Source organism: Chiloscyllium punctatum, chromosome X (assembly GCF_047496795.1).
Source record: "Chiloscyllium punctatum isolate Juve2018m chromosome X, sChiPun1.3, whole genome shotgun sequence".
Lineage (NCBI taxonomy): Eukaryota > Metazoa > Chordata > Chondrichthyes > Orectolobiformes > Hemiscylliidae > Chiloscyllium > Chiloscyllium punctatum.
The window spans coordinates 31,085,776-31,113,441 of NC_092791.1; the positions used below are offsets into that span (position 1 = coordinate 31,085,776).

The following is a 27,666-nucleotide window of genomic DNA, read 5'->3' on the forward strand; positions in this document are numbered from 1 at the left end:
ATGACCTTGAACTGCATTGCTTTTAACCTCTCGCTTCATTCTAAAAATGAGACTTATTCAACACTCGTTAATATCCAATCAGTCAACAGGCAACTAGATCACTCAATTTGGAGAAACTCAGTTTGGAGATTAACCCTGGCTTTCAAAATAAAAAAAGACAAAAATAGACAAAAGATGTAGCTTGAGCTGAACTTGCATTTATATCGCACCTTTCACAGCCTTAGGACATCTCAAAGCACTTTACAACCAAGGAAGTACTTTCGAAGTGTACCCACAGCTTTACTGCAGGAGATATAGCAATCAATTTGTGCACAGCAAACTCCATATAAAGCAACATGATAATGCTCAAATAACCATTTTTGTGGTGTTCATTGAGGGCAAATCATTGACTAGGATATCAGGGAGAATTCCCTTACCCTTCTATGAAATATTGTTATGGAATCTGTTACGCCCCCACTTGAGAAGGCAGATAGGACCTCTGACAGTGAACATTGCCTTCAGTACATCATTGAGCACCAAGCTAAATTTTGTACTATGGGGATTAGGGTTAAAAGTCAACTTCAGTCAACTACAAATTGCAATCTCTAGGCCCACACAGTGTGGCCAATAGGGAGAGGCAATAAACACTACTACTCACCTCTCAAAATGAAATAAAATCTAGGTTATTTCAAGCAACTTACTACCCCAAAAATAGGATGCAGTGAGGAAAAGCCAGTGTTCCTGCTCCTAATTAGCTTGTGGCTGATTCTTCCGCACAGTCAAATAGACTGATAACAGTCAATGTTTGAAATCACACATTAGGAATAGCCATTTGAATGAACCATAGAATTGCAATACAGCATGAGAGTAGCAAGGGTAGGAGAGTCAGAACAAAGCATTTTTGTTTAAATGATTAATATGGAAAACTATGCTTGCTTTCATCACTTTCTTCATTATCAAGAGTGGTCTTCCTGCCAGATCTCTGCTTCAGATTAGAATCTCCAGTCGTTTGCCTTTAATAAATTCTGTCAGTGTTACATCTTATAAACGGGTTGAAAGCCTTCAAAGGAGAAAATGGCAATTGCCACCAAGCTACAATACAAAGATAACTTCTGGTGTGAAATGAGGAGCTCGAGCTTGTTTAATCATTGATCACATTATAAGGACTAGGCTAGGCCCTCTTGTGGCACAGTTGCAGTGTTCCTACCCCTTGACAAGGAGGCCTAGGTTCAAGTCCAACTTGCTCCAGAGGTGTATAATAACATCTCTGAACAGATTGATTACAAAAATAGGTAAAAACCAGGCTAGATGGGAAGCTGGTACCTAACTGTCGACTCCTCGTTCAACACAATGCCTTTGTTTTTAAATTCCCAATCTGAACAACATGAAAACAGCATTCAGTCACCCAACCCAAGTTGTTGCCACCTTCCGACCCATCACAAAGCAATGTTATATTGAGGAAGTATCTGAGTTTTAATTATACTTAGAAAGGCTGAAACTACAATTGCCCTATTCAGTCTTTTTGTGGAGATGAACGAACAACATAATGTATTTCCTATCAAGCTATCCTGAACATGTTTTTAAAAAACAGACACATGCATCTTTGTGTAGAAAAGTCCGGATTAGTGATGCTGGAAGAGCACAGCAGTTCAGGCAGCATCCAACGAGCAGCGAAATCGACGTTTCGGGCAAAAGCCCTTCATCAGGAAAGGTCTATTCTATCCTAGCCCCTTCTTCCTGAGAAATGATAACTGCGAGGTCTTCAATAAGCAGCACTTAGTGCTCAAGCCATTTATAATATATGCCCACATGAAATCTGAATTGCTATTTCACATTTTAAAAATGTACTTAAATCTAATGGGAGTGTTTTCCTTGGACTATTTCACAACACATAACATTAGGCTTGTCAGTTTAACTGCTGGATTTTTATAGAACCAATTTCTTCCTTTCAACAGTTTCATAGTAGTTTTCATATTACAGATCTTTTCTCCTGCAATTTAGAATTAATAGTCTTTCAACAAACTTCTCTTGCATTGTGTGACCCATTGGATTTACAATGGCTCAAAAGAATACGTTTTCAGAGTCATTTTCCACAACCAACATATATTGGAAAAAGAGCTGGCAGGCCAACTGTAGAGGCAAGTTAAGACCTAGCTTCAGACCTGTTGGATTGCTCCGGAGTCAGAATCTCTCATGGCAGCTGAAAGGAAGATGACATGTTTCCTTAACACCCTGTCTAATTGGCTTTTTCAAACAAAGCAATGGACATGAGGCTCCAGTCACTGCAGAGAAAATCATAAGAGAAATTCAGTTGCTTGCACTTTCAGTGAACTTCACTCATAAATGGGAATACCATCCACAAGTTCCCCTCTAATCATTAACCATCCTGACTTGGAACTATAACATTGTTCCTTCACTATTACAGGGTCAAAATCCTGGAACTCCTTCCCTAATATCATTATGGGTGTCCCAACACCACATGGACCCCAGCGGTTCAAAAAGGCAGCTCACCAGAACCATCTCAAAGGCGAGTGGAATGGACAATAAATGCTGGCCTCATGTCCTGTAAATGAATAAAACTCAATGACAGCACAGGTTGAAGAACCTACACTGCAATATTGTGAACAACTCTTCAACAATTTTCTTCACAAGCCTGGCTCCCAACTGGGAACAGACAATCTCTGAATTTATACATCTTTCTTGAACCAAGTACACACTGAGTCAATCATCCTTTGTAAGCACTTAAGAAATCCAAAGTATTTTCCCATTTGAAACGATAGAGAGATTCCTGGCCAGTGCATAACAAAACAAAGTCAGCAGTTTTGCTAGCCCACATTCTATAATGGTGTAATATAATGATCTATATTCCTCAAGTTGTCTGTTTAGGCAACAAATACATCACAGCTGCTAGAACATTTTTTGTTTTTGTAAAAGCTCTCAATTTTGATGTCCATAACTTGTGATTATTCATGAATATTAGTACAGTCCTGCAGGCATACAAATATATATGCATGTGTCGGTTAAAATAAGATACAGAAGCAAAATTAGGTCATTCGGCCCAACAAGTCTGCTCCACCATTCAATCATGACTAATATTTTTCTCAGCCCGATTCTCTTGCCTTCTCCTTATAACCCTTGATCCCCTTAATAATCAAGAACCTATCTAGCTCTGTCTTAAATGCCCTCAATGACTTGGCCTTCACAGCCCTCTGTGGAAATGAGTTCCATAGATTAAACACTCTCTAGCTGAAGAAGTTCCTCCTCATCTCAGTCCTAAAGGGTCGTCCCTTCACTCTGAGGCTGTGCGCTCAAGTCCTAGTCTCTCCTATTAGTGGAAACATCTTCTCCACATCTGTGCAATCTAGGCCTCTCAGCGTTCTGTAAGTTTCAATCAGATACCCCCTCAACCTTCCAAACTCTATCGAGTGCAAACTCAGAGGCCTCAACTGATCCTCATATGACAAGCCCTTCATCCTGGGGTCATTCTTATAAACTTCCTCTGGAGCCCCTCCAACATCAGCACAACTTTCCTAAGATATGGGACACAAAACTGCTCACAACATTCCAAATCCAATTTGACCAGAGCCTTACACAGCCTCAACAGTACATCTTTCTTTTGTATTCCAGCCCTCTTGAAATGAATGCCAACACAGCATTAGCCTTCCTGACTACCAAGTGAACTTGCATTTTAACCTTAAGAGGATCTTGAACTAGGACTCCCGAGTTGTTTTGTGCTTCAGATTTCCGAAGCTTTTCCCTGTATAGAAAGTAGTCTACGCCTCTATTTTTCCTACCAAAGTGCATAACCTCACACTTTCCCACATTGTATTCCATCTACCAGTTCTCTGCCCACACGCCAAGCACATCAAAGTCCTTCTGCAGCCTCCCCGCTTCCTCAACACTACCTGTCCCTCTACCCGTCCCTCTACCCATCCTTGTGTCATCTGCAAACTTAGCAACAACGACCTCAGTTCCTTTGTCCGAATTGTTAATGTATAACGTGAATAGTTATGGGCCCAACACTGACCCCTGCGGAACCCCACTAGTCACCAACTGCGATCCTGAAAAGGACACCTTTATCCCTACTCTCTGCTTTCTGCCAGTCAGCCAATCTTCTATCCATGCCATGGGCGCTTCTCTTATTTAGCAGCCTCCTATGTAGCAGCTTGTCAAAGGCCTTCCAGAAATCCAAATTGATCACATCCAAAGGCTCTCCTTTGTCGAACTTGCTCACTACCTCCTCAAAGAATTCTAACAGATTTGTCAGACGTGACCTCCCCTTGAAGCTGTGCTGACTCCGCCCTATTTCAAACATCACTTCCAAGTACTCTGCAATCTCATCCTTAATAATGGACTCTAAAACCTTACCAATGTCAGAGGTCAGGCTAATTGGCCTATAATTTCCTATCTTCTACCTCCCTCCTTTCGTAAACAAGGGCGTTACATTAGCCATTTTCCAGCCATCTGGAATACTTCCTGACTCTCAGTGATTCCTTCAGAACTCTGGGGTGTAGTCTATCTGGCCTAGGCAATTTATCCCCCTTCAGACCTTTCAGCTTCCCCAGCACTTTCTCCTTAGTGATGGCCACTCCACTCACTTCTACCCCCGATTCTCTTGAAGTTCTGGTATGTTGCAGGTATCTTTCACCATGAAGACTGATACAAAGTACCCATTCAGTTCTTCTGTCATTTGTTTGTTCCCCATTATGACTTCTCTCGCTTCATTTTCCAGTAGTGCAATGGCTACTCTTACTTTTTAAATATCTAAAAAAAACCTCTTACAATCTTCCATTATTATTAGCTAACGTACTCTCATGTTTCATCTTTTCCCCCTTATTGCTTTTTTCGTTGTCTTTTGCTGGTTTTTAAAGGTTTCCCAATCTTCTCGCTTCCCACTAATCTTCACCACATTGTTTGCTTTTTCTTTTGTCTTTATGCTGTTCCTGACTTCCCATGTCAGCCAAGGTTGCCTCATCCTCCCCTCAGCATGTTTCTTCTTCCTTGGGATGAATTTCTGCTGTGCCTCCTGAATTACCCCCAGAAACTCCTGCCGTTGATGCTCCACCATCTTTCCTGGTAGACTCCCCTTCCAATCAACTCTAGCCAATTCCTCCCTCATGTCTTTGTAGTTACCTTTACTCAACTGTTATATTGCTTCCTCTGATTCCAGCTTCTCCCTTACAAACTGCAGGTTGGATTCTATCGTATTATGGTCACTGGTCTCTCGGAGTTCTTTTACCATCAGTTCCCTATTCAAACCTGCCTCATTACACATCACTAAATCCAGAATTGCCTGTTCCCTAGTCGAGTCTACCACAAGTTGCTCCAAAAACCATCTCGTGGACATTCCATGAATTCCTTTTCTTAAGATCTGCTGCCAACCTGATTTTCCTAGTCCATATTGAAGTCCCCCAAGATTATTGTAATAGTACCTTTTTTACATGTCTTTTCTATCTGCGGAATTATTTTCTGACCCAGATCCTTCCTACCACAGCACCAGAAGAGCCCATTGTACCTCATCTTTAACAGCATAATGTTAGAATATTCATCTTAGCCCAATCCTCAGTCAGTGTTTTTCATGTCACGGGGGTAGTGATCAGGATCCATGGAACCCCAACTGTAACCATCATCTGTAGGAGAGGTGGGGATGAGGTGGAGATTGGTGGAAGAAAGACAAAGAATAGTGCAGCAATCACCTAAAGATGAAAAGAGAGACAGACACAGGTTGCCCAAGTTAAAGTGCTTTACAGAGTCAACACAGAGGGATGAATCAACACTGATATAGATGATACTTAACACAGAATCACAAGTGATACTACCCTGCTGAAACTCCATCCCTCAATCCCACTGGAGGTCCTCAGAACATTGCGGCTGGCTGAACTGCTGGGAACCTTTCAAATCAACCGTGCAAAAAATGGATGATGTGTTTTTATTTACAATGTATAGTTATTAAACATTTTAATGATGTCTTGGATCTTGTTTCCCTTTAGTAACAACAGGGAATTAAAATATGGTTTGGACAGGTGCCAAGAGAAATATTAATTTTCATGTCTTTGTGAATGAAGCAATCTATGCCTCATTTTCTGTATCAATCAAAAATATCTGCATGAAATAAGCAGATGTTAAACTTCACACCCTGCCTATGGAACTCTCTCCCATAATAGCCAAATGCTGTACATCTCTATGACTCTATGACTCATTGAGAATTCTAACCTGTGTCTTCACATTTGAAATACAGGATTTGCCATTATTTGCCAGCTGCCCTCAACTGCAGAGTTGGTGGCACTGAAGTACACAGACCGTGGAGGCTTCAGTATCAATTGCTGGTCTGTACCCAAGTTAGTTGAACTCAGGTATAGATCTCAATCATGGGAGAAATACAATTAGCTTCAGTCTCAATAGGCTGCAATGGGGCAGAGGATGGACACATTAAACAGGATTGCTGATTGACATCAGTGTGTAATGGACTCTGCAAGGCACTGATCATGGCTTTGAGTTGCTTAGCTATGAAACATCATGAAGGAAAGAGAAATGCAATTCTAGAAACGTGGTACTTCAACCAGACTGTTACTAGTGATTCAAGATTCACACCACAGGTACAGAGACACAGACATGTACATATGATGGAAATTGTACATCCTTTACTGGAGTTAATCCAGCTCAATTGCAAGAACCAGAACTACAGCACAATACAATGAATACTGGAATAGCTGGGCAGGACAAAGTTTACATGCAACCATGTAAACTGAAATTATAGAAAGTGTGCAAAGATTCTACAATTGCCCCTTGCACATAGATATAAAATCAATGATTTATAAAAGCAGTGAGGTGTCAGCCGGAGTAAGGTGTCCAATTCAGGCAGGATGGTCAAGGCCTTGGAGAGGGTGTAAAGGAGATTTACCAGATTGATACTAGTGTGAAGGACTTCAGTTAATGAGAAGAGATTGGAGAAGCTGGGATTGTTCTCCTTGGAGCAGAGAAAGCTAAGGGGAGATTTAAAAGAGGCATTCAAAATTACAATGGATTTGATAGAGAGGAAGAAACGGATTCCATTTGCAGAAAGGTCAGTAACCAGGGGACCCAGATGGAAAATTTGGCAAAAGGACCAGATTTTTTTTAACGCAGCATATTGTGAGCTGGAATACACTGTCTGAAAGAATGATGAAAGCAGATTCAACAAAGACTTCAAAAGAGAATTGGAGATACACATGAGAAAAGGGAAAAATAACTTTCAAGTAGGAGGAAAGGGCAGGGGAATGGGACTAACCAATAGCTCTTCCAAGGAGTTGGCACAAACAGTTTGAGCCAAATAATCTCCTCCTGTGTCCTTTCATTCTATGATTCTATTCAATGTTATGCTCCATCATCTGCTACTTAGAAATAGTGGCAGCCAGAGGTTGCTTCCCAGAATCTCATTGTAGTGGCCATTCTTCAGTTTGAGATTAGATAGTGACTGGCAAGGTATTTTAATGTAACTGCATTACAGTCAAGCTCGATCCTTCCTTCATTTGGTGCAACAAATGTACACTTTCTGACCATACATCAGATTCAACCAGAGATAAAAGTAATTTTAAAAATGCTTGGAGATTAGAAAAAAATTTGAGGGCAATTATAATCAATTCAGCTCTGATTAAGCACAACGAAAAAGTGTGGCAGAAGGAAGTGCTACATCAAGTGTTACAGGAAGTGTGCAGAGTACAAGACTTGCAATCTACAGATGCATGTTTATATAGAGGATATTATTATTCATAATAGCACAATGCAGTCTCTAGTAAGAGCTCACAATATAATTTGAGAACAATCATCATGAATACCCAATTTCCTCCATTGTTTATTTTACCAAGTTACTGTCCAGAAGAAACACACTATTGAGATAGATCACCTGGAGGGATCTCTACAGAGAAAGACAGACAGCAAGACAGGCAAATTTGGATGAGATATCTATCCATGCTTTTAAAAAATGCATTGCTCAGGCCAAGGGTTTACTGAGCCTCTGATTACACCAACCAATTTATTAGCTCTGTCCTACATTCTACTTTAACTGGTCACTCAGTGACTCAATCAGATGAAAATACAAAACAGGAAGAAACTTTAAAAACTTAAAAGCAGTGCAGAATTTATTCACGTTCATATATTTTGATGACAGTTTCCATAGCAGACCTGAAAATTTTGGTTACAAGTAGGAAAGCCTGTTTAATCCCCTACAGATGCTGAGTCTTGTGGGTTATGCTTTTGTGGGTGCCAGCACTTCACTCAAGCATTCTTGTTTTCGGTGACAATTTACATAGCACTGGGATGTTTTAGTTCTGTGACAATTTATATAGCACGGGGAAATTTAGCTCTGTAACAATTTATATAGCACTGGAATATTTCAGTTCTGTGACAATTTACATAGCACTGGGATGTTTTAGTTCTGTGACAATTTATATAGCACGGGGAAATTTAGCTCTGTAACAATTTATATAGCACTGGAATATTTCAGTTCTGTGACAATTTACATAGCACTGGGATGTTTTAGTTCTGTGACAATTTATATAGCACGGGGAAATTTAGCTCTGTAACAATTTACATAGCACTGGGATATTTTAGTTCTGTAACAATTTATATGGCACTGGGATGTTTTTGGTTTTGTGAAGGGCATCATTGCTGAGTTCAAGGCTAGAATCCAGGCACAAAACCTATTCATTTACACAGAGTTAAAAATCAGGCTCAAGGAGTGGGAACTCTGCACATTTTTTCCTCTTTTCACCTCATGGCAATGAGACCAATTATGGTACTATCCATGCTGAGACCCATTAACTCATCATGCCTGGGGCCAAGGGAACAGACCCAGAGCCTTCCTGCTCTCTATAGCTAATTTCAACACTGGGGTGTGCACTTCCCAGTTGAGATCAAAATCAAGAAAGGTGCTATATAAATGGAAGTCCTTCCTTTCTGTCAAAAGGCTAGCATTCAGCTAGAATCTGTTATTTAGCTCTTGAGCGGCAGTAGGTGCAGGGTATTTTGGTAGAGGATGCCCTATCTGATGCCCTACTCAATTTTGTTTTAAGACAACAGAAAACCTTTGGAAGGATTAGGGGAAATTCCAGTACAACTTGAAGTGAATAGATTGGATTTCTGAAAGATGGAACACGTCAGGTGAACTGGTAAGTGAATGGATTGTGGCTGGTACATGGAATATTTAAGATAGACGATTAGAGATAACTGCTGTCGAGGATTGTAAATTAACAGACAAGAAAGATAGTTGAATGCTCTAGAATGTATGCTTTGAAGTTAGAACAAATGTGTCATTTTCAGAAAAAAAGAAACTAATATTCCATATTGAAATGGAAGTGTGTTTACCAAAAAAATCCCTTTCGTGAAAGGGTGACACTTTAAATGACAACAAATATTTCATTTCCCACACTACAATCCTGTGAAATAGGCAATTCGAGGCTGTTTTGTGCTGTGGCCCCACTAGGAATTGGGTCTATTCAGAATGCACATGGTTCCCTTCTGGTCAACAACATGAAATTTTCATCCATCTCTTTCACTAAACTTTATTCCAGGCCTGAGAACTTACTGTATCATTCATTCTTTACACAAATTATACTCAACAGACATCATAAGTGATCACAAGATTAATCTCCATCAGTAAAGGCAATGCCCCCTCCACTACACACAAATCCATGATGTGGAATTGTTCTATTTGCTCTCTCATTTATCCTCTTAGAAAATGCTATTCAGTCAACCGATCCCTTCTTGATGGTCAGTTATCTGCCCTCTTGGGGAAATGCAGAGATATCTGTATTCTGTGTCCACAGTTCCTTCTCTTTGAAGCAACAAATGTTTAGACCATAAGACGTAGGAGCAGAAGTTAGGCCATTCAGCCCATCGAGTCTGCTCTAACATTCAATCATGGCTGATAAGTTTTTCAACCCCATTCTTCCACTTTCTCCTCATAATCCTTGATCCCCTTGACAATCAAGAACCTATCTATCTCCAACTTAAATATACTCAATGACCTGGCCTACACAGCCTTCTGTGGCAATGAATTCCATAGATTCACCACTCTCTGGGTGAAGACGTTTCTCCTTATCTCCATTCTTCAAGGTCTCCCCTTTCTCTCGGGCAGCCGTTCTTAACAGGGATCATATAGTCCCCTTCGGGGTCCTGGCATATTTGAAGGGGGCCACAGACTGAAAACTGTGAGAAGGGGAGCCCCAATGGTTTATCGGGGCCCTGGTAATGAACCAATGAAATACCCAAGCAACAACCTTCATTGGAGTCAATAGTTTCCCTCCTATTTATAATAGCTCTCCAACACACAGCACACCTGGTAAATTAATTGCTTAAGCTCCTCCTACACAGCCTCACTTCAGAGTCAGTCACGTATCATACTGCACTGGGTTAAAGTATTCAATCAAGGGCTCTCGCATCCATTATCACCATGCTTCATTATCCGAAGATCAGCCTGTCTTGCTAGGCCTTTTTTATCCTAGTTCATTTGCTCATCATTTTCCTTGTAAGAAGTGCCTCATGATTATTTTTATTATTTTCAGAAATAATTCTAACCATATATTCCTTGGCGAAAAAAACATGTTGGCAGTGTTCAGTGGAATACTTATCGTGTGGTTTTATCGCATCTCCACAAAACCCATCTTTGCCCATGTGTTTGAACTGCGTGACTATATTGTCAAATGAAAACACGAGGCCAAGCAAATTGATAAAACATTTGGATACCTTGCATCCAGATAAGAAGGTTAAACCCTTAGATCTCTTCAAAAACCTTCGAGATAATTTTGAGAGAAGGCCAACGCTGAAACAAATGCTTACTCAAAAGTAACAGAAATTAGAGAAGGGTTTTGTTGCATCACACAAAATTAGTAAACTGATTGCTAAAACTAGAAATGCTCACAAATGCTCTGCCGAATAAATTTCCAATTCTGTGGGAAAATGTCCAAATATTTTTTATTACCTTTCCCTCAACATATTTGGTTGAGAGCGGATTGTGCAAGGCAGTTTCCTTGACAAAATCAAGAACAGAATTGATATCGCAACAAGAGGTGACCTCCGACTGTTATGATATCTAGAATCATCTCTATTGCCCTATGTCCCCCAGGAAGGGCAGTAAAGTCCTTTCTGTGATTAGGCACAGTGGCTCAGTGGTTAGCACTGCTCCCTCACAGTGCCAGGGTCCTGGGTTCGATTCCAACCTTGGGTGACAGTCTGTGTGGAGTTTGCATGTTCTCCCTGTGTCTGCATGGGTTTCTGCCAGGTGCTCCAGTTCCCTCCCACAGTCACAAAGATGTGCAAGTTAGGTGGATTGGCCATGCTTAATTGCCCATAGTGTTCAGGGATGTGTAGATTAGGCTCATTAGCTGCAGGAAATGCAGGCTTGGGTCTGAGTGGGATGCTCTTTGGAGCATTGGTGTCACTTGTTGGACCAAATTGTGTGTTTCCACACTGTAGGAATTCTATGAACTACACACAGTACCACAGATAGAGTTTTATATAACAAGGATACAACCTATTTACAGTTGTATGTCTTTGCATTTATATACTTGCTGCACAGTCATAAAGTTTGGGTTCACATTTCACTCCAGACTGAAGCTCATAATTTCCATTTCAATCTGATACTCCAGTGCAGGACTGAAGGTTTTCTACATCATCACCAATGACATGTTTCAGATGAGATGCTAAACCAAAGCCCTATGTGCCCGTTCAATTGGACATAAAAGATCCCAGGGAAAGGTTTCCCTAGTGACCTAGCTAATGTTCATCCCTCAGCCAATATTACACACGACAACATATTATTTGGTCATGATCTCACTAGTGTTTGTGGCTGGCGCATTCCTTACATTTGGATATTGCTAAAAATATACACCCATTTGCACCCACCAGGACAATTCACAAGAAATACCAATGTAAATGGAGAACAGCATTTATACAATATGAAAGAAGAATACAGATTGGTTAGCAAGAGGACTCTGATTATCAGAGGTATTGCCATGAAGAATGCACCAGTTGGATGATGACTGCCAGTCTTATCTGTCAGACAATGAATAATACAGTTTATGAATTTCAAGGCTCTGTGTGATGATAAGTATCTATGCCAAGCATCCTAAAGATTGGATAATATTAAACAGTATATCCTTTTAGAATTCACAGTAAGCAAGACACTGACCATACCCAAGCAGCCTGTGCTTGCAAAACTCAGAAGTGTCCAACGTTGACCTGATTCCATGATTGGACATTTGCAAAGTAATGTTGAGCACTCACAGAATTGGGCTGACCATCAATTTAGGATAGACTGTCAGGCTTGCAGTGTGGTGCACATTCGTGTACTGGAAGCTATGTAAATTAATGATTACAGACTTGTTTTTTGCAGATAGAAAGGACATTTATATACAGTCGCCTATTGCAATGTAACAAACTAGGTGAAAGACTTTCTCTGGTTCATTTTCCAGGGCAATGCCTTGACCAATCAGAGTCAATCTGCCTGGTTTAAAACTTAAACAAAGTTTAGCAGTTAACTGTCAGTCATCATCAGTCAGAATGTTACCCTAGCAATGCCTCTTTCAATCAGAGCTCCCTTGTCAACCAACCAATCAGCTCTCTCCTCTCATATAGCTAAATGTTATTTTTCTTTTACATTGGTATTTTGTATGAGTTGCCCTGATGAGTGCAAGGTGAAAAGCCTTGACAATTTTTTTTCGGGAATACTCAAAGTTCTGTATTGCATAACAACTATTTGATTTTTCTACATTTTCTACGTTTTGACAACGGTGACTACAATTCAAACGTACTTCATTGGCTGTAATGTGCTTTGGGATGTCCAAAGATCATAAAAGACAATAAATAAATGGAAGTTCTTCCTTTACTCAATCTCTTTGCAGCACAGTCTGTATTCTCACTATCCAGAACAAGAAAAGTCCATCAGACTGAGACGTGCTTCTTCCATTTAGTCCAGTTTTTCTCTTTCTCCATACAGCCAAACACAGTGTAGGCATTGCTAGAAGAAGTATCCATTGTAATATTTATCCTTCTTTTGATGAGCTACACAACTGTTCCATTTAACACATTCTGTTCCCAACTCACCTGCCCTTTAGGAGAGAGAGGGACAGCCAACCTGCTTCCAGCCCTCTGCTGATTCCAATTCTATTTGAGGAGAAAAAGGCTGCACAAATGTTTGCTCTTGCAAAGTGCCTTGTTCTTGATACCCACTCCAAATTCACGGCTTAGGTCAAGAACACAGTACATGGGCCTCTGGCATAACAGTCTGGAAGATTGACATACTCCAATCCCATCAAAAAAAGGCTATTGTTTACACAATGATGTGGAAATGGCAACTGGCCTTTTGCCCCAACCAGTCCATGCTGGTGTTTAAACTCCACATAATCTGTAATCCTTATCTGATGTCTGCACTCTGCTCCCATATCCTGTTATCCTTTTTATTCTTCAATAATTCTTGTATCTTAATATGATTTTTGTTTTAATCACTAAACTCCAGCAGTGCATTCCACAACTTGTAACCCTGTGTGAAAGAACAATTCTCTTGCTCTCTGTCCTAAATCTCATGATCTTACACCAATGCCTTCTTATTTGCAGCTTGTCAATTGTTGGAGACAGCATGTCTTAAATATTCTGTTCCATCCTTCATAAAACTAAACACTGCTATTAAATCAATCCTTAATCTTTTGTCTTCTAAGAGAAACAACTCAATTTCTGAGGTTAACAGCATTTTTTTTGGTGGGCAAATCTTATAAAACAGCATTTATTCCCTTTCCTTAAAAGCCTTGGGGGCACTAAAAGTCAACCATATTGTTTCGGATCGTAGCCACATTTCAGATAGAGCAGGTAGGGTGACACTAAATCCCACTGATGGCTGATTAAATATTACCTCTTTGTAAAGTGCCAGTTTAATCCCTGGCAGCATCAAGTTAGTTGATGATCCCAGTCAGTACCCCGAGGATGGGAATGGAAGAGAGAAAACAATATTAGCTGTGTAACATAGAGACAGTCTCTATAACTAGGGTCTTCTTTCTTAACTGCTATCCAGAGACTCCAGCTAGAAAGTGTGCTCTCACTAGCACATGGTGATTGAGGACAATACCAGGTTTATCTGTGATGCCTCTGAAGATTAATGCAACTCTGAGTGTCGAGACCAATGCATGTGGAATGGTCATCTAGCTGAAGTATGCAAGGGAACCCAGAATGGCCCATTAGGATTCAGCATTTTCAGTACGTGAGGCAAGAAAATTGGATTGGGGATATTTTTTCCTTCAAAAAAAAAGCAGATAAATGTCTTTGTAGCCCAGGACAAACATCAGTAAACTGATTTAAAAAGAGTAAGTTGAGCTAATTTTGTGCTTACTTTGATTTGAGGAGGGACCTTTGGCTCCAGCAGCAAACTCCCTTTGAGTTAATCCACCACTTGCAGGTGAGACAGACACAGTGCCTGCACTCTTGGTGAAAATTCCACTGATAAATTTTAACATCTTTCGATCCCGTGCATTGGACTTGGTTCTCTCTGGCGTTGGGATGCCCCGGCCTTGTTCAAGGTCTTCAGAAAGAGTATGAATGTCACTGTTATCCAATGTTCTGCTCTTTCCCTTCCCTTGTTCAGTTGTTCCCTGTGTACCTCTCCTGTGGAACATCTCCCCAGTGCTCCTCAGGCTTTCTACTCTGGAATACTTCCTGTTACTCATTTGAATTTTCATCTTCATTTCAGTCTCTTGCCAAGACAAGCAGTTGGTATGACGAAGATTCTTTTCCTTTTTCCCTGAGGTTTTAATTGGTTCAGCTTTACCCTGGTTGCCACTGGAACTTCTCAGCATACCTGGACTTTTCTCAGCAATCACAGGCAGGGATTGGGGCTTAAGTTTTACATTACTTTTCTCCACATGTTGAGAAACAGTCATGGCCTTTTCTTGTGGCAGGTCCCTTTCAACTTGAGCTTTCTTCTCGATTTGAATATCAAGACATTTACTTTCTAGTGATTGCTCTGGTGGGATGTGAAGGCTCATGGCTTTCTCAGTTTGATGTTTCAAGACTCCTTCTGCCTCAGATCTTCTCGGGTGGTCAACTTCAGTCTGTGTTTTTGTGCGGCTTTTCTCCAAAGCCAAAGGACTGGCAAGATTCTCCTCAATCTTGGCAACAGCACACAACTGGCATGGGGGTTGAATGTGATCATCTTGATTCTTCTCATTAGCACCATTAAAATCAGTATGTCTGCACTGGCCTGTGGACTTGGCACAAAGTGTAGAAAAAGACAACCATCCTATATTTTCAGATTTATTCACAGATTTTAGCGTTGGTTCAACTTGGACTTTGCTTGGTAATTCTTGCACTTCAACCCAGGCTGATCTGGCACCAGCACCCAATTCATCATTTCGAATACTGAAGCTGCTTCGATCATCTATTGTTCTAGATTCAATTGGCTCCACATTCTCGATAACATTTAACCTCAAATTTTGGGGACCTTTAGGTCGCTGGCCAGAAGCATTTTTGTTGCCGTACAATAAAGAAATCTTTCCTGCAGCCTTGGCATCAGGTTCCTCTTCCGATGAGGTGGCTTTGTCCCTCTGACAAGTCTCACTCCCACTGCCTCCATCGCTCAGAGGCTCTAATTTCACTAGCGTGAGAGAGATATGAAAAGTAGTCCTTCGTTGCAAGATTGCTCCTCTGTTCATGGGTTCAGAGTACGAAGGTAGCACGGGGCTCTGAAAGGCTCATGGCCCCTTCCCATCACAGACCACCCATCCGGACAACAATTCTCTGTGTGTTAGGCTTCTTGGAATCCACAATGTAATACAAAAGGATGCATGCTTTGCGCTGCAGAATAGAGATCATCCGAGGCATGAAGCATCCTCATTACACAATACAGACACCCCCCCACCCTTCCCTTACCACAGCTGCAGCTCTCTTTCCAAGGTTTCCGGACATATTCCTATTTGCATATCAGGTGCCAAAAGCAAGTGGAGGATATACTGAACAGGGGGAGAAAATTATACAAAAACATTTCAAGGCTGAAAATAAGATGAAGCAAGCCCCAATTCTGAGGAGGTAACCACTGAAATCCTTTCAACACTTCTTGGATCAAACAGCTTGATGAGATAATGAAGACACCAGAGTATACATTGAGAATTCACATTGATTCAGACCTGAAAAGCTCAGTGGTGGTCTTCTGGAAAATGCGGACTGGAATTCCCATCCCCTTTCAGCTCCAAGGAAACAATGCCTTATGTTTAATGGTTACCTCCTCCCACTTCAGCCACTCCTTCATTAGTACACCTACATTAGGAATTTGATCATTATTTAAAAGTGGTAGAACTATCAACTACCGTATAGAGAGGATGAGTGGGGTGATAGGTTGCTCAGTGTTAATAGTTTGTGTAGAAATCCATCCCTCATTTGTCAGTAAGGCAATTACTGCGGATGAAGCAACATGGATGCAGGATGACATCTCACATTAAAGGGAAGAGAGCCAGCAAGCTGTTTGTGTGAGCTACAATTTACAACAAAAAAAACACACTCAGAATTTCAGTCAGAAAATGGGTGGATACCATGTTGATTGGCAGGAGAGACAGTGAGAAGACAGCATGAGACAAAACCTCCTAAAATCATGGGAAGACTACAACTGTCAATCTCAATAACAATTTAAGTAAATCACACAGTAGACAGGAATTCAACATCTTCAACATCAATTCTAACAAGTCAATTGGCTGCATATGTCTCAAACATGAAAAGAGGTGGTGTCTGCAATGCACCAAATAAAAATAAAATAAAGTAGTGGCCAGTGGGTTAAACATTTTTTTAAAAATAGTCAGCTTAATGTCACATGACAGCAGCCAGTACATAATCCAAATTTCTGGTACAGACTGAAATAAATAGTTAAACACACTCTTAAAATAAAAATGAATCACACTGGAGGTTAGATTTTCATTTCTGACCACTCTACAGATACACTCATTTTCAAGTGCTGATCACTCTCTTGAGCGTAGAAGAATTTCCTGATATCAGTTTTAAATTTGGCTATTAGCAGTTTCTACTTGCATCCTCAATCTTCTTCCCACAATTTCATTTTAAGTACTATTTCAGATTAACCTTTTATTATATTACTAACTATCTTGCATAACTCTATAATCATCTCTCGGATGGCTCCTTTCTGTGTTAAGCCAAAAATAAATTCCATCAGAGTTCGGCCCATCTCCTACTGCATCCAATGGAATGCCAGCAAGACGAACCAGGGTTAAAAAAAAAATCAAAATACTGTAGATGCTGGAAATCTAAAGTAAAAACAGAACATGGTGTAAATACTCAGCTGGTCTGGCAGCATCTGTGGAAATAGAAACACAGTTAACATTTCAGGTCAGTGACCTTGCATCAGAATCAAATTCCCAAGGAACCTAATTGGTTCCTGACTGGCTGGACTTTCCACTATGAGCAGTGAGGACAGAATTTATGTCCACCCCTTGAAAGACAAATGATGCTCAGGGATGGGTCCTCCCAAACTCAGACTGTCCACTCCAGCCTCAGGTTCCAGTTGGGTCTAGTGTGATAGCGGTGAACAGTACACCAAGTAACTAAGTCACAGCATAACCAGCTGGCTCAGAGACATATATAGGCTCCAGACCACCCCATTCCACCCTCAATGAGTTTTCAAACTACTGTTTTTAAAATGGTACAAACCAGCTCCCTTTTTTGGGGGCTTAAAGGACCATTTATGAATTTGAGGGCGTGCCACCTGGACAATCCCTACTCCCCAGGACAAGCACCAGGGTTTTCCAATCGTCATAGCCAGGTGAGAGCCCAAGATGTGCCCCAAGTAGCGTTTATGCCACCTGGCCCTTGTAAATGAGGTGCCCTCTCTTCCACTGTGCTGGCAAATTTCAGTTTGATCAGTGCTGGAGGACCCACACAGAATTATTACTGGAGGATTTTCTGAGCGCTGATCTCTTTCCTCATAATCACCCTTGTAGTCCTCCCCTGCACGACTTCCATTTTATGAATATATCAATAGTGTCTCTATGACCTTAACTGGACTCAAAAAAAGTCGTTCAGCTATAACACGCATTTCATTAATGCAAATCCTCTATAATGCAATTGACAAAGTGGGGACACTGTTTCTAACCAATAAGCGCGTATTGGTTATAATGCATTTCTGGCCCCATTAGTTTAAATGGTGCTGCTATTACATGATTCTCTTGTAACACGATTGAACGAGAATGGAACTACTGTGTTAAAGCAGAACTGAAACTGTGGTCTGACCAGAGTCTAGTATAATTTTAAGTATGACATCCTCCAACTTGTCCCTTTCTTTGTATTACTGTTCTCACTTGTGCTGCGCACTGCTTAAAGCAAATATTTTCAATGAAAATTGCTCAATCAAAGCTTTCAAGCTGTGGTTCAATGTTTTACTGCCTTTTGTCAACTTGCTGCTCTCTGTATTGAATGCACACAAAACGTCCACAAAGACTGCTGGTTATTTCACCTTTATGTACCATCAGACTGGAAAAGCTGCAGAGTTAATCCTGGAAATTCTGAAATAAAAACACTGCGGATGCTGGGCATCTGATGTAAATCTCTGCTGCCAAGTACCTTCAGAAACTGAGATTAAAAAGTTAGCATTATTGTTCACTTAAAACACAGCATGGTAAAACTACAAGCAAAGAAGTTCCAAACCATTGCAGGTAATGACACATTCTTGCAAGTGTCACTGAAACAGGTCTGCTGTAATCACACTAAGCTTTTAATTAAACAATTTTCATTGAAAAAGTTTGCTTTAAGTGACATGCAGTTCAATGTTTACCAGTGAGAGCAGTATTGTAGACAAAGGAAGACACGCTTAGCAAGTAATTTGTTACTCACAGTACATTACACTTTACTGTTGTAATCTGCTTGCCCTTTATCTACAATGCTGTCTCTACTGGAATGAATATGTTTGGATTTTGCTGCTAAGTTCTTCTCCAAATCCAATAAACAATGTAAAAATTTGTAATTATTTATGAAATGACATGCTTCCTTCTTTTTCTTAACCAAAACCTCAATTTCTCCAGTCATCCACCATTCCCTACATATACCAGCCTTTCCTTTCACCCTAACAGGAACATAGTGTCTCTGGACTCTCATTATCTCATTGTTGAAGGCTTCCCATTTTACAGCCGTCCCTTTACCTGCGAACATCTGCCCCAAATCAGCTTTTGAAAGTTCTTGACTAATACTGTCAAAATTAGCCCTCCTCCAATTTAGAACTTCAACTTTTAGATCTGGTCTACCCTTTTCCATCACTATTTTAAAACTAATAGAATTATGGTCGCTGGTCCCAAAGTGCTCCCCCACTGATACCTCAGTCACCTGCCCTGCCTTATTTCCCAAGAGTAGGTCAAGTTTTAAACCTTCTTTAGAAGACACATCCACATACTGAATCAGAAAATTTTCTTGTACTTAAATTCCTCGAGGAGTCTTGGATGTCTTAATACATAAAAGTGGATAAATCCCAAGGACCTGATCAAGTGTACCCGAGAACTCTGTGGGAAGCTAGGGAAGTGATTGCTGGGGCCATTGCTGAGATATTTGTATCATCGATAGTCACAGGTGAGGTGCCAGAAGACTGGAGGTTGGCTAACGTGGTGCCACTATTTAAGAAAGTTGGTAAGGAAAAGCCAGGGAACTATGTACCAGTAAGCCTGACACCGGTGGTGGGCAGGTTTTTTTTAAAATATAGAATCCCTACAATATGGAAACAGGCCATTTGGCCCAACAAGTCCACAGTGACCCTCCGAAGTATAAACCACCCAGACCCATTCCCATTACACTCTACATTTACCCCGACTAATGCACCTAACCCACACATCCCTGAACACTATGGGCAATGTTAGCATGGCCAATTCACCAAACCTGCACATCTTTGGATTGTGGGAAGAAACCGGAGCACCCGAAGGAAACCCATGCAAACACGGGGAGAATGTGCAATCTCCACACAGACAGTCGCGCAAGGCTGGAATCAAACCCGGGTCCCTGGCGCTGTGAGGCAGCAGTACTAACCACTGAGCCACCGTGCCACCCATTCTTGGAGGGCATCCTCAGGGATAGGATTTACATGTATTTGGTAAGACAAGGACTGATTAGAGATAGTCAGCATGGCTTTGTGCGTGGGAAATCATGTCTCACGAACTTGATTGAGTTTTTTGAAGTAAACAAAGAGGATTGTTGAGGGCAGAGTGGTAGATGTGATCTATATGGACTTCAGTAAGGCGTTCAACAAGGTTTCTCATGGGAGACTAGTTAGCAAGGTTAGATCTCGCGGAATACAGGGAGAACTAGCCATTTGGATACAGAACTGGCTCAAAGGTAGAAGACAGAGGGTGGTGGTGGAGGATTGCATTTCAGACTGGAGGCCTGTGATCAGTGGTGTGCCACAAGGATCAGTGCTGTGTACCTATGGGGATGGCCTCAACCGGGACCTTCGATTCATGTTACATTATAGCTGACCCTACTGCACTAAACACACAAACACACACAGACCCTCTCTCACACACAAGCTCTCTCTCATACGCTCACACATACACACCCACACTCACACTCAAGCACACACCCTCTCCTTATATCCCTTTACACTCACACACATACATATACACACACACACACACATTCACACACACACATATCAGTTTGTGGGGTGAATTTGTACTTGATCAATTACATTTTATTTTGCTCAAAAACTGCATGAATCCATGTAAGACCCTGTAATTTCCTTTATTAGAAATAGAACCAGTCTGAACATTGGGGCACAGACAGCCTCACACAGGGCACTTCACAACTTCAATGTATTATCTGAGCTGATATGGCACCTATGGTTAAAGTTCGCTTGAGAGTATAACTTTAAAAAACATTCTGGGATTTACATATGAAAGAACTGAAACCAACATGGTCATTCAAAACCATAAGAGACTTAACAAACAATCCAGGTATTTTACAATACATAATTTCAGTTGCATCACACTGCAAACTTTTGCTATGAATTCTATGTCATACAATCTTATACTCCACAAACACCTGATGAAGGAGCAGTGTTCCAAAAGCTAGTGCTTCCAAATAAACCTGTTGAACTATAACCTGGTGTTGTGGGATTTGTAATTTTGTACACCCTGGTCCAAAACCGGCAACCCCAAATCACATTAAGGATAAGTGCACACAACATGATGATCTGGCAGTTCCAGGATACAAGGGTCATGAGCAAGAGATTCAGAAGTTCTTTATATACCAGAAGGAAATCGTGGGTGGGGGAGGGCAGGGAGAGAGAAAGGTTGGTCAGAGTGTTTCTTTTACAAAGTGTGTGCATGGTGTCTCTGGCAGAACAGGAACAAAGCCTCAAAGATAATGAATTAGAGGGCTAATTGAATACTGCTGGCATTGAACAAGCTAGCATTCCTTTTATTCCACTCAGATGCATTGGAAAACACAGTATTCTGATTTCAGGTGAGCAGCTACAATGTGTGGCTGGGTAAGTTTGAGCAATATATCCAGGGAACAGGAAATGGATATTCAGCAGTCTTTGCATGAGTACACAGTAGTGTGCATAATTCTATCTTGTTCCTATACAAGATCAGGGGGATCAGGGGGATGAGCATTTGTACTTTGGAATGATACTGTCTGAAATCAGTCTGGTCTTGGGATTCACAAATCAAGGCTGCAGATCAGATTCAGATTCTCAGAACAAATGTCCTGAATCCTAAAGCTCTGGATTGTTCCCTCTTGCCTCTTTGGTTCATGCTGTGCACTAAAGTGCTTGACAGCAAGCTGGTGACTTACTAAATGCCACGGCCGGGGTGGGAATGGGGTGGTGGTTGGGGGAGGGGCGGGGGAAGGTGGTGGTGTTGGAAGGAGAAGAACCCAGCAGACCAGGCATCATCTATACATAGAGAGAAACAGAGTTGATGTTTCAGGCCTGTGACCTTTCACCACCATGTTAAATACTGTTGTTCCTGTCTCTGATTCACTTTGCGTTGATGGCAGTTATCAGAGAAGATGTTCTAAACCTTTTAACACATTGGGAACTGTAAGAAGTTGGACATCAGTACAAATCTGGAGTTCAGGTCTTTTCCATTGGTAATCTGTCATTAATAGTACGTCTATTGCCCATGGCATAGCACTACTGCAACCTACCCTCCTAACTTATGCACAGTAGACAAAAACAGACACAAAAAAATCAGGCATTCACAGCATCAGACTCTGAGATGCTGCTGAGCAACTGTATCTTAAACAACATCACTAGTTGGCCAATCATAGAACAGCATTCACTGTTGTCATGGTGCAGTCTATTGGCTGGAACATCCTGGACCCCTGTTTGATGCAAGAGACCCTGTACTGAGAGTGAATGTTTTCCAAATTGTGCAACAAATAGAGAGAGCAGCAGGAGAAATCGAATTAGTTAACACTACAGTCTTGGTAATATTCAAAATACATGGGTTATTTTCATAAGATGGCCTGACCCCACTACTCAATAGTTTAATTCATGTGGGCAGACTTACTGATTTGTTAATTGTGATTGGCATTTGTCAAATGACATTTCCAGCATTTTCTGTTTTATTTCAGGTGTCCAGCATCTGCAGTATTTTGCTGTTATCTGGCATATGGCACTTCCCACATAACGGTGTGGCAATTGGAGTGCAGGCAATATGAAAAAGACACCTTAATAGGGAGGATGTTTTCAGGATAACCACAGCCCCTCACTGGGAGACCAAGGTGATTCATGTCCACTACGTTAATTATTCTAATGCAAAGGAAAATTCCACTTCCATAAACCAAGATACATCTAACAGCATTCATTAATAAACATGTGCACAAACTCTGTTGATTGTGTGCTTTGTATATACTAACGCATATTCTGACCAAGATTAAAACCTCAACCAACATCAATAAAATACACTGGTAGTTAATCACACTACTGTGTGCAAACTGGCTAATGTATTTCCTACATTACAACAGGGAGTACACTTCAAAAATGATTAATGAGCTATGAAGTTGCTTTGGGGCAGACTGAGGTAGTGAAGGTGCTATATAAATGCAATCTATTTTATTTCTTCTTTTCGTACAAAGTGTGCCTTTATGAAATACCAGTTGAGGACAGGACTAGATTTGATTGCAATGCACGTGATCCTAATAATCTGCCAGAAGTCTATCTCAAAACTCACATTCAAAGACTGGCCACTGGAGGACAGGTACAGAACTGATTAACTTTTAACACAACAGTGAGAAAATGTGGGGCGTGAGGAAATAACTAAAGTAGATAAAATTACATACTTGTACCTCCTTTAAGGTAAGTGCTTTATTTTGAAAATAAGATGGACACTACAGTTAAGTAGCTTGTAAAATCTGTTACTAGTTAGAACTTTTGGAAAACTAAAGCTTTCTAGTTAGATGCGGATAAGTTAATAAAGCATATAGTGGAATGTATGACATCTTACGTTTTACGTCCTGTCCATTACCGCATTGAGACTCCTAGGAGGCTAACAATTTTTCTAACGTATGGCATCCAGATGGTGTTTGATTTACACAGTATTACTATAAATAGTGTGGCTCAGTTTATGATTCAACTGTCTGAAAAACCCAAAGCCACTTCCTGTTTGATTGACTACATACTTCCAATAACCTTCTTGTCAGGTCTAGCACTCAAAATCAAAAGAATCCTATCGTCCTCACAAAAGTCAATAATTACAAGACACTGCTGATAAGAGTCATACTGTGCAGATGAGGCCGTTTGGCCCACCAAATCTGCAGTGACCTTCCAAAGAGCATCCCCATCCAGACTCACCCCTCACCCTATTCCCATAACCCCGTATTTACCATGGCTAATCCACCTAGCCTGCATGTTCCAAGGCAAATGACTTCCTCCTGTGCTGTATTATTCTGTGATCCTGTCAAGTTAACAGGGACTATATCAATAAGAAATGATTAACTATTGTTTTGATGACTCCATTCTTGGTCCACCATCACCTACTGGAATCTTGGAAATCCCTCCCTAATAACACTGTGCATTCCATTTTAGTAGCTGAAGAGCAAATACTGGCCTCGCCATGACTATAGTTTGAAAAAATGTGAATGTTAGCTAAAAAAGTGCACATTCGCTAAACAAAGATTAACAAGTCATCAATTTTAAAACTACAGTATTACAAAATTTGCAAAATACAACAAAGTCTAGTCCTGACTAGCAACATTCACGATGTGACATTCTAACGGCACAAATTAAGTTACAAATCACACAACACCAGGTTATAGTCCAACAGATTTATTTGGAAGCACTAGCTTTCGGAGCACCATTCCTTTTCAGGTGGTTGTGTAGCAGGAATTGGAGGTGTAGTGGACAGCGAAGAGGGTTACCTCAGGTTACAATGGGATCTTGATCAGATGGGCCAATGGGCTGAGAAATGGTAGATGGGAGTTTAATTTAGATAAATGCGAGGTGCTGCATTTTGGAAAAGCAAATCAGAGCAGGACTTATACTCTTAATGGTAAGGTCCCAGGGAGTGTTGCTGAACAAAGAGACCTTGGAGTGCAGGTTCATAGCTCCATGAAAGTGGAGTTACAGGCCGATAGGATAGTGAAGAAGGCGTTTGGTATGCTTTCATTTATTGATCAGAGTATTGAGTACAGGAGTTGGGAGGTCATGTTGCGGCTGTACAGGACATTGGTTAGGCCACTGTTGGAATATTGCGTGCAATTCTGGTCTCCTTCCTATCGGAAAGATGTTATGAAACTTGAAAGGGTTCAGAAAAGACTTACAAGGATGTTGCCAGGGTTGGAGGGTTTGAGCTGTACGGAGAGGTTGAATAGGCTAGGACTGTTTTCCCTGGAGCGGCAGAGGCTGAGGGGTGACCTTATAGAGGTTTATAAATTCATGAAGGGCATGGATAGGATAAATAGACAAGGTCTTTTCCCTGGGGTAGGGGAGTCCAGAACTAGAGGGCATAGGTTTTAGGTGAGAGGGGAAAGATATAAAAGAGACCTAAGGGGCAACGTTTTCAAACAGAGGGTGGTACATATATGGAATGAGCTGCCAGAGGATGTGGTGGAGGCTAGTACGATTGCAACATTTAAAAGGCATCTGGATGGGTATATGAATAGGAAGGGTTTGGATGGATATGGGCAGGGCACTGACAGGTGAGACTAGATTGGGTTAGAATATCTGGTCGACATGGACAAGTTGGACTGAAGAGTCTGTTTCCGAGCTGTACATCTCTCTGATTCTATGGCTCTATGACCATAAGACACAGAATTTATAGCAAAGGATTACAGTATCATGTAAGTAAAATGATATATTTATTTGCTGTTTGTTAAATATATCATTTCACTTGCATGATACTGTAAATCTTTTGCTATAAATTCTGTGTCTTATGATCCTGCCACACAACCACCTGAAGAAGGCGCTGTGCTCCAAAAGCCAGTACTTCCAAATAAACCTTGTTGGACTATAACCTGGTGTTGTGTGATTTGTAACTTTGTCCACCCCAGTCCAACACCGGCTCCCCCACATCATGCACAAATTAAGCATGAGGGAGACAAAGAGCTAGTGCCTCATCTATATATTCATCAATTCTTGTACAAAGAATCAAGGGTTGTGCATCTCTGGATTACAAAATCACAACAAACTTACAAATGTACAGTGCTTTTAACAAGAAAAGTACTCAAACTTATTCACAAGAGCACAATCACACACAATTTGGCACCCAGCCAAAATAAGAAATAGTCCAAGGCTACTTTGTTCAACTCTTGACTTGTAAGCAATTAAATAAAAAGTGTCATCTTTAAATGCAATAAAATGCTGAAGATTGGTTTAGATCTGTATATTAAATCTGTACCGCATGTTACATTAGTGCATTGACATATGGAAAAGCCAGCAGGACCCGAGAAATCTGAAAGCAAATCACACTTTTTGAATTCTGATAGTGAATTAAAAACTAATGACATTTCAGCCTGGGAGTTCTTGCAATCAGGCATTGGATCAGTGCATTGGGATTGGGATTCATACTCTAGCCTCAGCAAACAGAACCAGCTGCCCATTATGAATAATATTTTGGCAGTCTTGAACTGGTTCAATAGAATGTTTTCAAGTTACATCAGTCCCAAAGGCCTTTGCTGTCAAAAGGCAAAGACAGAATTCTACTTCCGTCTAGCAGGCCAATTTCAGGGAAAGATTTCAAAACTTCACATTTGAATATGGACTGCAGGTGCAGGCAGACAATTCAACTACAAAGGGAATTGCACCAAATCCACTTCTGTCTTCACCAGTAGTTCAAGATGGTCCAATCTGTTTTCCTGGTTCTCCTATGTCTGATCGAGGTGATCTGCCACGTTCTCACAAGATTCTCACAGAATTATGAAAATACGTCTTGCGCCTGTATTTCTACATTTTGCTCCCAACAAGTCAGGTAGGGGCAATTATCATCTCAGCAACCAACTGGCATTGTCATTGTTCTTATCAATGCTACTATTGGCAGCTTCATATTCATCCCCTCTTCCCTCTCCACTTTTGTTGAGAGCCTCAATCTTCTCTCGCTCTTCAATGTGGGTTGTATCCAATTGGGCTGAATTGCAGTAAATCTTTGTTTTCAAATCATGCAATCTATGCTAACTGATACAATTCACAGTGAGTCAACTTCTAAGAGCCACAAACAGGGCTGCGTAAGAGCTTTTGAGAATGCAACATCATCATACTATATAAATCATGCTGAAGAAATACTAAATATGCTAAATTGTGTTTTTTTACAAAAGTGAAACATAATCATGAATTTATGCATCACTTTTCTTAGATTATATCAGATTGTTCCCGTATATTGCACAAGGAATACAGTACATTCCTGCTGGTAGCTCAAGAAGCAAATTCTAAAGGTGAACAGTGAGGTTAAACGAAGAGGGGTCAAAGCTACAGCAAGGTTGGGCAAATACGACTTGTTAATAAATTCTACTTCAATCATTTCCTCCCTTATGACAGGTGGATCAAATTCAATTGTAATCCCCAACTGTAACCCTCATCCCATACACTGGCCTGACTGAAATTCACTCATAGCTTCTTGCCTGAGTCAGATGGTTAGAAATTTGAGCTATACATTAGGGTTTTCATTTATACCTTAGGCTGAGACTTTGTTGCAGTATGGAAAGATTTGGACATTGTCAGCCCTGTGTCAGCATATTTCTGATTTTATTATATCCAGTAGCAGCTGTGGCTCAGTGGATAACACATATACTTCCAAGTCAGAAAGTCATAAATTCAAGAAACTTGCAGTCCAGGCTGAATCTTCCAGTGATGTGGAGAAAGTGAGGACCGCAGATACTTGAGAATCAGAGTCGAAAAGTGTAGCGTTGGAAAAGTACAGCAGGTCAGGTAGCGTCCAAGGAACAGGACGGTCAACATTCAGGGCATAAGCCCTTCATCAGGAATGTTAGCAGGAAATTCATGAAGGGCTTACGCACAAAACATCAACTCTCCTGCTTCTTGGATGCTGCCTGACCTGCTGTGCTTTTCCAACACCACCCTTTTTGACTCTTCCAGTGCTGTACTGAGACAGTGCTGTGCGCTGAACAGTTATTAAAAGTAAGGTTAGTTCTGCCTTCTAATGTGGATATAATAGATCCTACAGCATCATTCAAATTACAGCTGGGGAGTTTTTCCTGGTGCAGTAGCCAACATGTATCTGTGAACAAGTA

The 27,666-nt window shown here is 40.9% G+C and overlaps 1 protein-coding gene across 4 annotated transcripts in view; it reads right to left on the reverse strand.

Annotated features, from left to right (window-relative positions):
* The window catches only part of LOC140471163 (arf-GAP with GTPase, ANK repeat and PH domain-containing protein 1-like), a 195,799-nt gene that overhangs the window by 115,620 nt on the left and 52,513 nt on the right, over window positions 1-27,666 (reverse strand). For 2 of the 4 annotated variants that reach the window (XM_072567042.1, XM_072567041.1), the window contains exon 1: window positions 14,336-15,860. The exons of the other annotated variants lie outside the window; for them this stretch is intronic. In XM_072567042.1, the coding sequence (XP_072423143.1) occupies window positions 14,336-15,653 (1,318 nt within the window). In that variant the 5' untranslated portion in view covers window positions 15,654-15,860. Of the gene's footprint in view, window positions 1-14,335; window positions 15,861-27,666 lie in introns of those variants that run through there. 4 annotated transcript variants of the gene reach the window in all.